The sequence below is a fragment of the Vombatus ursinus genome, unplaced genomic scaffold (assembly GCF_900497805.2).
Source record: "Vombatus ursinus unplaced genomic scaffold, bare-nosed wombat genome assembly UNPS02008996.1, whole genome shotgun sequence".
Classification (NCBI taxonomy): domain Eukaryota; kingdom Metazoa; phylum Chordata; class Mammalia; order Diprotodontia; family Vombatidae; genus Vombatus; species Vombatus ursinus.
This window is the reverse complement of record NW_020948774.1, coordinates 1,358,267-1,371,386: the sequence shown is the minus strand read 5'-3', so window position 1 is coordinate 1,371,386 and position 13,120 is coordinate 1,358,267. Positions and strand designations below refer to the sequence as shown.

Here is a 13,120-nt window from a genome sequence, read left to right as displayed (position 1 = left end):
ACCTAGACACACATATGCAGCAGACCACTGTGCCTTGGTGGCATATGAGTGTACAAAGACAGACACATACACATAGAGATAACCTGGCATAAGAGAGGGGGAGGGTGGGGGAGGGGAGCAGAGATAGAGGATTCCCATTGCCATTGCAGGTTTCTCCCTTCTCTGTAGCATATAGTTTTCAAGGATTGCCCAAAGTACTGAGAGAGGTTAAGGGAGTTGCCCAGGACTAGAACTATAATCCTATGACTGAAATCTTCAATATAATTTCCTTTTGGAAATTATTATGATGTATCCAATACGTGTCAAGGGCAGGATTTGAACACAGATCTTCCTGACTGAGCCCAGCTCTCTATCCACTATGTCATGCTGTTTGTGTATACACATACACTTTATACACACACACACAAATACCACAGGTTTGGAAAGATGGGCTGGCATTCAGTCAGTTAACAGTATGGTCTGGAACCAGATCTTTACCATCAGTCACTTCAGGACTGGGGACAGGGAGGACAGCAAGCCTGATACTTTCAGTGGGGGCATAGAGGAGAGCAATGTCCCTCATCTCCATCACTAAAGGTCATAGAGTGGTGCTACTATAATCTAAAGGAAATTTGTGACTTGTGTGTTGTTGCCTCCAAGAAGGCTGTGACTCCAAAAGTGATTTAAAAAAAAATAAAGTAAAAGAATCCCTATAAGTTGTATTTCAACCTGGTAATAGTCAGAGTATGACATGTATGGAACATTGAAGATATTGTTAAACAGATCAGTTGAATCACATGCTTGATATTTAATTAAGACATTCTTTTCCCTCTCTGCTTTCTCTTCTTCTCTCCCTCTTTCCTTCTCTTTTGCTACTTCCCTTTCTCCTTCCCTACCCCTTTCACACTCCTTCCTTTCTCTCCTTTCTCTTTTGCTTTCTCATTCTCTTTCCCCCCATACACATGCACAAATGCAAATGTACTGCCCCCCCAAACCCAAGGGCTCCATAAGCAGGCCCCCAGAGTTAGACCCCCAAGAGTCCACGTTTTCTATTGATGAAGACCCTCCCCCACCCCCGCCCTTGGGAAGACACACTCCTCATTCTAGCCTGTTCAGTCAGAGGTATCGGGTTTTCAGACTGGAACTGGCCCCAAGGGGCACTATCTCTGTTCTGCCAAAGTAATGAGGCCAAACCTGCCAAGCCAATCAGTAGAGTCCAGTTGGTCTGGGAGGCATTCAGGCTTTCTGTGCATTTGCTCTTGGGAATCTGATACCTTCTCACTTAGAGACAGAAAGCTCCTGGCAAGCTTATGGGCCCACTCCTGTCCCACTCACTGATACCTATTAGGGTAGTTGGTGTTAAGAGCCCCCTACAGCTCCCCTCTACCTGGATAAGACTGTCCCCAGAAGCCTCTCCCTCCTGAGGCTCCAGCGTTTAGGACTTGGCTGAGTTGTGTCAACTGAGATGATCAGGATAATGGCTTGGTGGCCTGATGCCAGCTATTCTGAGAGTAGGACAGTGGGTGTAGGGTAAGCCTGAGGGCTGCTCACTGTCATGGTTTACTATACACCAGAGAGGGCCTGAGCCCTAGGGAGCCACTAATGGTAAAGTTAGCAGAAACATGGCCATCCTTCACTTTCGCTCTCCTTCCCTGATATACATGTAGATTAGTTGGGTACCCAAGTGAGATCAAACTGTCATAGAGTCCCCGTGTCCTTCTCTTGAGTGAGCACGTCACACACGTGTGATTATGCTCATTGGGATGTGCCCACAGCTGCACCTTGCTGGTGTGGATACTATTTTCAGCTGTACTGAAAAGATGCCCCACTGTGTTCCCCAGGGGAAGTAGTAGTTAGTTCCACAGCGGCAGCAGTATGCCTTTTGGCTGGCCAATATGGCAGTCTCTAAATATATGTGTACATTTGCATATAATATTTTCCTAAAAGAAACTGGGAACTAACTGACGTCAGTCAATCAACAGATATTTATTAAGCACTTATTATATGCCAGACACTGTGCTAAACTCTGGAAATACAAAGACAGGCAAAAATAGACTCTGGCCTCAAGGAGTTCACAATCTAATGGGAAAGACAGTGTGCAAATAACTAGGTACTTATGTAACATGGTTGACTCTGACTGGAGTGTCTCAAGGCCAGGCATATTGCATTTTACCACCCCTCCCCCACCCACCCCCAACACACACACACACACACACACACACACACACATATCCTGGTGTGCTTCTCCTTTTCTACCCAAGAATGGATCTTATGGTGCCACAGACTGAGTAGATAACAGGAGCTGAAAGATTCCAGCCTAGATACAATGGAGTGGAGTGGCCTAAGAAACATTACCCAAGTTAGTCGAGGGCATCAGGCCATAGACTCATACAATGCTAAACCTGGAGGAGAGTTCAGGGATCTTCAAGAACAACCCCTTTCATTTTACAGATGAGAGAGCTAAGGCCCAGAGAGGGTAAATAGATTGCCTAATCACACAGCTCACTGGTAACAAAATCAAGACTAGTCCCCAGGTCCCAGTGACTCCTTGTCCAGTGTGTTTTCAACTATAGTGAACTGGGTGGGAGTATGGGGATGAGTGTCTGCCTAGGAGAAGATAGAGGAATAAATGGAGCCAAAGTAGAGGTGGGGTCATCTGTGGACCATGTTAAGAATGTCTGGTGCAGGATGGTGTTTTATTTTGTTTTGTTTTGTTTTTAAAGTAAATAGTGTTTTACTTTTTCCAATTACATGTAAAGACAATTTTCAACATTCATTTTTATAAGATTTTGAGTTCCAAATTCTTCTCCCTCCCTCCAATCCCTACTCCTCAAGATGGCAAGCAATCTGATACAGATTATACATGTGCAATCAAGGCATGTCTAGTTTTTGAGGCTGTGTGGTGCCAGGGAGGGTACTGGGAACTAGGAAGAGAGTTAGACATAGGGTCTTATTTGGGCCCTGAGAGAATAATTGGTGCAATGTGATGGACTCCCAGCAACTGTAAATAAACATGGAAAGAGAGCTCCTTAGCTTTTGGTTTTTGGGTAGTTGGAAATAGACTGACACCATTTTCTAGACGAGGTCCAAGACCTGTGTATCAGTTCTGGGATGAACTTGTTGGCCTGTGGATAGAGTTATGGAAGAGCATATGCCAGACATATGAGTGGAGACTGCTTCATGAATGGTAGACCTTTGGTTGGATTAAATATGAATCCTATAGGATCCTATAGGATCAAAGGAACCTTAGAGGTCATCTGGTCCAACTCCCTTATTTTATGTATGAGAAAACTGAGGTCCAGAGAGTGGTCCTCAGGTGACTTTCCCAAAAATCATAGAGGTAGTTGATGGCAGTGCCAAGATTTGAACTCAGGTCCTTTGACTCCAAATTCCCTTTTCACCATTCCATCTGGCATGAACATTAAAGTGAGCAGACTGGACAAGTACCCATTGGGGTGAATGCATCTGTTTTGCTGGGTCAAGTGTGAATGAATGGAAACTTCATGACAGCAGGGACTGCATCGTTCTTGCCTTTCTCCTCCTTCTCCCATACTGACATAGTGCTCTGCATAGAATAGGTGCAGAAAAAATTTCTGAATGAATGAGTTCATGTCCACATTGTGGAGGTGACCCCAAGCAGAGCTACTGACCCCATACTCATCTCTTTCCTCCCTTTCTTTTTCCACAGCCAGTAGCCGCCTAATGGGGAATCCTCCAGCCTCATCTTTCATGGGCAGTTTCCTCACCAGCAGCCTGGGATCCACTGCTCCTGCACACCCTAGTGGTCCCACTTCCTCCCCCTCTGATCAGGCCTATCGGGGCCCCCACTCGGGCACCTCTCAGATCTGGTTCTCCCACTCCCATGAAGGTAAGGAGTGCTAGAGTTCCCCCTCCCCCACCCAGTCTCAGCTATACTGATGGGGGAGGGAGAAGAAGGGGCTCTGTCCTCTGTACTTAATATTGTGGGGTGGGAGGATGGGAGCAAGTAAATGACCCATGGCCCCTGGATTGGACCTCTGCAGATCTTTACAACTAGCAAGAACGAGCCCTAGTTATAGGGGACACACAGTACAGGTCTAGAATGGGAAAGGTTGGGCACAACATGAAATAGACTACAAGCAATGGTGGGTCAAGTGAGTTCTGGGCCTAGGGCCCGAGTCTTTCTCCTCATCCTCTTCCCTATGAAAGCTTCTGACTTGGAAGGAGAAAGAAGGAGATATATTAACAATTGTTTTAGCCAGATGTGCAGAGAGACAGAAAAGGTTGGGAGGGGGGCAGGAGGAGGGAGGGGTGTAGAAGGAAGGGGTAAAGTTCGTTGCTAGGGAAATGTGTTTCACAGCTGGGTTAAGACTCCACTGTGGGATGCTCATCCCACTAGATGCAACAAAGCTATTTGGTATCCCTAGTAGGAAGAATGCTCACCATATGTGCCAGCCTGGGAGTGGGAGGGGGTAGAGAGTTGTCATCGTGAGTGGGGAGTGCCATCCCTTAACAATCCATGCCCCCAGGAGAGAGAAGTTCTGACAGGCCCACCTAGTCACCCCCTGCCTAGCATAGCTCTAGCCTCATAGTAGGGACTCAGTAAATTCTTGCTGATTAACCTGTGCTCCATAGATTCTTAGACTGTTTAGTGGTGGAGGGAGATGAACCTTGGAATGAACTCTATTTTCTAGATTTAGGACAATTTACTTTTTTCCTAGGTAGTTGTCCCTCCCTCTTTCCTTTCATATGACCCATCTTCCTCAGTTGTTTCCTCCCACAAGATATGGAAAGAGTTAAGTCCTTGTTGCCGGCTGGCAGACAGAGAGGTAATTGCAGTTGGCATCAAGTATAGAGGGCTTTCCGCTCCTGGCACCCGGCTCCGCCATAACTCAATGACTCTGATGAGCGAATGTCGTGTTTACTGACAGTCCGTCGGACTCACACTGTACACCTTGTATTCCAACAAGGGAGATCAGCACCCAGCTTTGGTGGGGGAGGGAGGGGAGGGAGAGGGAGAGAGACAGAGACAGAGACAGAGAGGGAGAGAGACGGAGACAGAGAGAGAGACACAGAGAGAGAGAGGAAGAGAGAGAAGAGAGGAGAGAAATAGGGGAAAGGGTTCGTTTTCTATACAGGACAGGTGAAGAATGAATAACAGTTGCTAAAAACCATCTCTGTTTTAAGCTTCAGAGCAGAGCGCACATTTTGGGAGAGATAAGGAACAATTCTGTTATCCAACTCTCTTATTCAGGAAGCTGGGCGTTGGGTAGGGGCTGGAGTGGTATTTGGCTTCCAAGGAAGGAGAAAGTACCTTCTGTCCTAATCTTTCCCCCACCCTTTAAATTCCATTTTCCCTAAGATAATAATAATTGCTAGCATTTATATAACAACTTAAAGTTTGAAAAAACGTTTTATATATGTTATCTTATCTGATCCTTACAAAAGCCTTGGGAGGTATTTACTATCAGTCTCATTTTACAGATGAAGAAACTGTGGCAAACAAAGGTTATGCATCTTGTCCAGAGTCACACAACGTCTGAGACAGGGCTTCCTGACTCCAGGTCCCCACATACTGTATTCACCGTACTACCTAGCACCTCTCAGCAACACCTTTTTTGTTGCCACAGAAAGGAAGGTGAAAACAGAAGTGATCACTGGCAGAGACTGAGGCAGGACAAACAATGAAAACTTCAGACTCCTGCTTGGGAAACTGAGCCCCATTCTTTCCAGAGTCTCTGGTCCTCATTTCCCACAATGCTGCTCCACTCCTCCATGACCCACTTAGAACTCTCTGAACAAACTGACATCCCTGTTCCCACTCCATTGTAGCCTCTAACATGAAGCTCCTTAGACTAGACTCAGGGATGGTATGAGTGTATGTGTGTGTTGGGGGACGATGTCACGAGCAGGCCTACAGGGATCGTAAGAAGCTACCCTAAGATAAACAACTGTCTGCTCTATTGACTCCCACCCCTGTCTGTCACAGGTGCATGAGCAGGTGGGGGGCTCAGGCAAAGCTGGGTAAGAGAAAATGACTTTATCCTTCATTTTCTCATAAGAGTCCTAGGGGTTTGGGGAACTGGTGGACTGGGAGCAGAGAACAGCCTGTTGCCCTGTGATTTGTACTGGACTTGAGCTACTCCTAAGATGGAAAAGGCTGCTGGGGTGATCTTTTTATCCCTCAGAGCCCCTCCTCTCCCTTCAGCCACACCACTAGAGGAACTGTACCCCCCCCTCCCCACATGGCTCTGGGAATCTTGCCAGCAGAAGGCGGCGGTTTGTGGGCAACACCACCTGCTGGGGCCCAGAGAAAAGGGAGTCCATCCCTCTGTCTAGCCCTGCCCGACCATAAGGGGCTGAGTTGGGGGAAGGGGAGGGAAGAAGAGTTGTCCTTAAAGACGGTAACAGGTTGCTAGACCCCACCCCCATCGTCTAACTTAGACCTGAAGTCTCCCTCCTCATGTCCCTGAGTCCAACCGCCCCCAACTACCCACTTCCCCCTCTACCAACGGCCGCCTGAAGGACAGTTTAGACTCAGCATCTCCATGATATTCCTCCCCCCATGTCCCCTGTCATCTCTCTTTAAGGATTCCTTTCCTTGCCAGAATTAGGATAGGTTAAACAAGACCTCAGGATATAATTTAGCTCTGAGGAGGGCAGGAGGGAATCATAAACTGATTCCCTACTCCTCTGCCCTAAAGCCAGGGACTCCCTAAAAGGAACCCAGGAGCAGGCAGAGCCTGGCTTCAAAGTGGCATGACAAGATAACATAGAAGGGAAGTTTGGTGAATTTGCCACATAGCTTCCTCAGGACTCCTCTCCCCTCAACTCCCTACTCGATGCCATCTTTGTCAGTCCCTTCAGTGTTGCCTCTCCATTTGGATCCCTTCTCTCTCTTACCCCTCTCTCTCTGCTTTCTGTCTCCAGCTCAGGAGGGAATTTGCCCCTTTACCCCAGGACTGTGTCATGAATGCGTAGGGTAAGGGAGAAAGAACTCATAAGATCCAGTCTGCTTTCCCTGGCCACCCTTCCCTCACCTATCCTTGAGTTTCAGCTGCTTCAGGAGGGAAGTGTATGTTGACAAATATACTTCATCAAGATATTTTCCTATCTGTACTTATTTGAGTCTTACAACCCTATGAGGGAATGCTGTTCTTCATTTGATAGAAGAGGAAACTGAGGCACAATTGTTTAGTCGTTTTTCACTTGTGTGTGACTCTGGGGTTTTCTTGGCAGAGATACTGGAGTGGTTTGCCATTTCCTTCTCCAGCTCATTTTACAGATAAGGAAACTGAGGCAAACAGAGTTAAGTGACTTGCCCCTGGTCACACAGCTAGTAAGTGTCTGAGGCCAGATTTGAACTCAGGTCTTCCTGAGTCCAGGCCCAGTGTTCTATCTACTGCTCCACCTAACTACCCCAGAAGTACAATAGGGTTAGGATAATATATTGAATTGATGACAGAGATAGGACTAGAAAAGGTCTCCTGACTCTGGTAATCTAGGAGCAACACTGTCCAAGCACTTGACTCAGAAAGGAGGAAGAGACCTTGACCTCTGGCTGAAGACCAAAAACCCAATCCTAGGGTGAGCAGATCAGAACTTTACCAAAAGGCCTTTATCTTTCGTTCAGAGCTTCACCATCCTAAGCATCTTCCAACTTTCTAAGCATTTATACCTTCTGCAAAAAGCCCCTAATTCTAGGTTTTCAGCTGTGGGCCAAGTCAGGGTTCCATAGCTCCTGGAGGTGGGGAGGGGTAGGCAGTGAGCAAAGCCCAGAGATGGTCTGGGTCATAGAGAGGCTGGGGAAGAAGGGAGGAGAAAAGAGAAGAGTCAGGGAGGACGCTTGGCCAGCACGGTCAGTTGGCTGGGGGACAGAAGAACTCTACCCAAGAGAAGTATGGATGTACCTTTTGTGTAGCTGTATATGTCACTGTCTGTATATGTATGCATGTTAGTTTGGATATCCTAATATGAGGGCACAAGTTTGTATGTAAGAGTGAGTTTTTGTAAGTGTGACCTACCCACCATGTCTACCTGGGAAAGTCATTGCTCTGAGTTTACCAGCAGTCAAACTGCTTCCAAAGCAGAAAGTCTCAGACTGAGAGGTTCTTAGACTCCAGTTCCCAGTTCTGATACTCCTTCATTAGGTGACCCAGGGCTAATACCTTTCCCTTCTCTGCCTAAGTTTTCCCAACTCATCTTCACTTTCATGCTATGATTTTACCCTGCCTCCCTTCCCACTTCCCCTTTGCCCTGGGATTTCCTCTTCTCCTTGAATTTAAGAGTATAGAATCAGTGAGCAGAAGGGGGGGGGGGGGAGGGGGGGAAGGAGGGGGAGAGAGGGAGAGGGAGGGGGGGGGAGGGAGGGGGAGACGGGCAGCATGCCTAGCTGCTAGTTTGGATGGGAGCCAGCTGGCTTCTGGCATGCTCAGGCCTGTTCCTTTGCCTTGTGTGTTCAGGGGAGGGGGGGAAGCCAGGTGGGGGCACACGACAAGGCCAAGGAGTAAAAAGGGAGTGAGGTAGGAATGGGGTGGACCCAGGCACAGGGTGGAACTTAGGAGTCTTTCCACCGTGAAATTGCACTCAAAGTGGCGAACCCAGGCTCACCTCTCCCATTTCTCTTCATTGCCTGGAAGAAAGGAAGCCAAATCACCACTTACTACCACCCCTTCCCTCCCTCCAGCCTCCTTCCCCAACCATCATAAGGCATGTAAGGGTTGGATCCCTCAAATGAAGGGGTTGAAGCAGCTGTGTCATGGCAGGTGGGATTTCTAAAAGGGTGGTGGGCAACTGGGCAGGATGGAAGGGTACCGGGGGGAGGAAGGCTTTGACATTGAAATCAGCAGAGGAACCTCTTCCACTTTCCAAAGCTGTGTCCCTCCTCCTCATCCAGCAGGCTCTTCCCTCCCTGGCCTGCCCTAGCTTTAGCATGTGCTGTCCAGCTAGGTCCTTGGGTGGGATGCTCCCACCAGCCCAGAATCTCTGTTTGAGCCCCAGTGTGTCGGCTTTCTGAGAGTTCTTTGGGTGGGGCTTGGGGAAGCTCCCATAGAGCTGGGCAGAGAAGTTGAATTGGGTCTGGAGCTGAGGAGCTGGTCATGAAGTAACATCTGGTGACAAGACAGAGCCAAGGGCAGCTGCTACCCCCTTATCCTTCAAACCTCAGGCCCTCCCAGGAGGCCTGTTTCTACTAGGGGAGGATGGATTCATCTGGTTAGAGGTTGTGGCGAGTCGGGTGGGTCAGGGAGGACCATGGGCCTGTCTTCAGCTGAGGTAAGCCAAGTATCCTGGCCCACCCTGTTCTGGGTGGGTCAGAGCAGGGGTGGTGCTGGTGGGGTTCAGTGCAGCTGGTCCCATTGTCAGGGAATTCCTGCCCCCCTCCTTCCCCACCCCACCCCCCAGCTGTTGAGGCTGGGACCACCCACAGGGCTGATGAAAGGAGATGCTGTTTGATGGGGGCCTGTGCTGGGGAGGGAAAATGGGGAACAGGCTGGAGGTTGGGGGCAAGGAAAGCAGAGCAGAGATTTCTGAAACTTATTTCACTTGTGGTCTCTTGTCTCTGGAGGGGCGGAAAACTTCTGAAATAAGCCAAGCACATAGACCCAATTCTTACCCTAACTTTAACCCCTTAGCCTTCTGTTTTCTAAAGCCCCAGGCAGGCAAAATTCGCTGATCCCAAACTCCCATATATCGAGCCTATTGAGGTCTTAAGTCAAAGGTTTTGCCTCAAGACAAAGTCTCTAGCTGGAAGAGAGAGGATCCTGACAGATCCCAGGTACTCTCAGGTCTCAAAAACCAACATCTTGCTGTCATTTCCCCTTCCCCATTACCTCAGTGTTTCTGATAATAACTTATGTTTGGGGATTCAGCTTAGTCTTTGGAGAAAAGAAAAATTTTTTCCTATTTTCACAGGAGGTTCCCTGAGAAACCCAGGAATATCCATGGACATCATTGAGACCCTAACCTCAACATCATATTATGTCTGTGTCTTCTTAACAGGACCTAGAATAGACTCCAATCCCCACTATGTGAGGTTGAAAAAAAAAAGGTTTTTGGTCAGGAAATGGCTCCAGAGGGGGTCTTCTTAAATTTGGGAAAATATCTATCACTCTCTAAGGTGGTCCTTCCACTCTAATCGGTTTCCTTTTTTCCCTACTGTATCTCTGATCAAGGACATTTTCTAAGAAATGAATTCCCTTCATAGAAGGGATTTTTGAGATGACCTCTGTGGTCCAACACCATTATTTTACTTACGATAAAAGGGAGGTAGAAGTGCGTGGGTCCCAAGGTCACACAGTCATCCTTCCTCATCCTTGCCTTTCTCTCCACATTGAGGACACTCCTTCCCAGCCAACTTGAAACACATAGTCCTTCATGATTCCCAGCCAAAGTGTCCCAGAGTTAGGGGGCATACAGTTGCTTTTCATAGCCATTTAATGATTCTCAAGGAGTTGGCTAAGAAATCTGGACAGGATGGAGATAGAAGTGACAGGCTGGCATAGTGCCCAACTTGAAGCCAAGAGGATCTGGGTTCAAATCCTCCCTCTAGCAGCTGCATGGTCATCAATTAGTCTTCAATGTTTTTAACCTCTCAGAGCCTCACCTTCCTCAGCTGTAAAGTGGGGATAATAATACACATAGGTATTAGTTATACCTCACGGGGTTGTTGTGATGCTCAAGTTTGATAACAACGTAAAGCGCTTGCAAATTTAATGTAATATATAAATGTGCATCAGTGTCATTATTATTTTCATAAGAGCAAGCCCCTTCTAAGATGGTCCTGAAGCTCAGGACCTTTCTAGAATGGTATGGAGCCAGGGATAATAATAATAATAATTATAATCAATCATACCTCACACTCTTCTGGCACATTTAAGTTTGGAAAGTGCTTTCCTCACAACAATCCTGTGACGTAGGTGGAATGAGTATTATTGCCTCTGTTTTATTCATGAGGAAACTGAGGTTCTGTGATTAAGTGACATCATCATCATTAATTAATAATAATAATTGGGGCAGCTAGGTTGCACAGTGGATAGAACACTGGCCCTGGAGTCAGAAGGACCTGAGTTCAAATCTAGCCTCAGACACCTGATGTTTACTAGCTGTGTGACCTTGGGCAAATCACTTAACCCCATTGCCTAGCAAAAATAAAAAACAACAATAATAATAATAGTTAGCGTTTATATAGAGCTTTAAGGTTCACAAGGCATTTCATTTTCACAACAACCCTGAAAGGTAGGTACTATTATTCCCCACATTTTACAGAAGAGGAAACTGAGACATAGAGAGGTTAAGTGACCTGCCCAGGGTCACACAGTTAAGTGTCTGAAGCTGGATTTGAACCAAAGGCTCCTTCACTCCTACTCCAGCATGCCCTCCACTGCGCCACCTAGCTGACCTTAGCTCATATAGCCAGTAGATATCTGAGAAGATAAATATATTCAGACCCAGATCTGATGCCAAGCCCATACAATTCACATATATATTTTTAATCAGGTGAAATCAGGCAAAAACTAACATTAATAAGAGAGCCTTGAAGTGGGGGAAAGGAGTGGATATTTTTTAAAGAGTTAAAACATTAAGGAGAATTAGAGAGGTTATGTGTAGAAGGAGATAGGGGGTAGGACTTGCTGTCATAGTGTTGGTCTGGCTATAGAGATATGAGCCCCTAGTCTTTTTTTCTTATGTTTTTAAAGACTTAACTGAAATAACTTCACTACTACCCTAGGTGGTGCAGTGGATAGAGTGCCAGGCCTGAAATCAGAAAGACCTGAGCTCAAATCAGACCTCATACACTTACTTACTGGCTATGTGACCCTGGGCAAGTCACTTAACTCCTTGCCTCAGTTTCCTCATCTGTAAAATGACCTGGAGAAGGAAATGGCAAACCACTCTAGTATCTTTGCCAAGAAAACCCCAAATGGGGTCACAAAGGGTCAGCCACGACTGAACAACAACAATCCCCTAGTTGCTTCTACTTTCCAGCCAGAAACTGCCTGGTTTCTGCAGGCATACGGAACCCTCCGAAGGAGAAGGACCAAAGCCCAATTCCATGTGGCTCAGCCATTTGAGAGAAAAAGGAGTTGAATGTGTCCAGTTAGGTGCTCTGTCAAAGCCCTATAGAAACATGAGCTAAAATTATTACCACCTTTGTGATTATTAGCTACACACGTCTCTTGGCTTGAGCCCAGAGGCTTCTAAACTATTGCAGTCTGAGGCTGGGTCCTTAGAAATACAAATGATGGTCAAATAGACTGTTATCAAGTGTCTCATTCTGGAAGCCACACCTTCAGAGGTTTGGGCTGTTTCATTTTTATCTTGGCTGACACGTAGTAGGCATGCTTTAAATGCTTGTTGATTGATGGGTTGTTTATCAGTTGACAGAGTTTAGAGAGCCTCCAGGCTAGTGAGGACTGTTGTAAGGGAGAGAAACTGGATTTGTTCTCTTGCATTAGAAGGCAGAATGAGAACCAAGGGGACCTCATTATAGGGAGAAGGGCAAAGATATTAGCTCAGTATTGCAAAGAACAGACTGCCGAATGGGGAAAGGAGCTTCTTGTCTCTGGATATGTTCAAGAGAAGTCCAATGACCGCTTGTCCCAAATATCAAAGATGTTTAAGGCATTGAAGTTGTAGAAAGGATTTCTGCCATGATCCCAGAGGTCCTTTCTAAGCAGAAGATTCCTGGATTCTGTGAGTCCTGGGATTCTGTGTGTCCCTACACCTGCTCTCCATATACCCACGCCAGAAGCCTGCCTGGCTTCCTGCCCCTCCCCCCACCCCTCAGGGCTGGACTCCCTTTTGGAAGGGTTCCCTTCGGAGGTTGGGTTACAGTGGAATACCTCTCCTCCCTTTGAAGTATGTGCCAGGGGCACAGGGAGTTCCCAGGGCTCTGGGGCAGACTGCCCACTCTTGTTGTTCCAAAAGAACCTGACCACTGTTGCCCAGGCTTTTGACATCTTCCCTCAGATGGAAGAAGTCACAGCTTCCATCCCTCAGGCAGAGCCAAACTGAGGCATCTGGGCAAAGTTTTGAAAATTGTGCCTCCTGAAGGTCCCACTGAGGCTTTGAATCTGAGCCTGAGCCTTCACTTTGGCATATATATCTATCTTCTGAGTGTGGGGTTTAAATAAAATTTTATTTTCTAACAATATTTTATTTT

The 13,120-nt window shown here is 46.9% G+C and overlaps 1 protein-coding gene across 1 annotated transcript in view; it reads left to right on the top strand.

The window, feature by feature from the left end:
- The window catches only part of BAHCC1 (BAH domain and coiled-coil containing 1), a 149,847-nt gene that overhangs the window by 70,427 nt on the left and 66,300 nt on the right, over positions 1–13,120 (top strand). Inside the window, 1 exon segment of the mRNA XM_027850168.1 lies at positions 3,668–3,847. Coding sequence (XP_027705969.1) covers positions 3,668–3,847 — 180 coding nt within the window.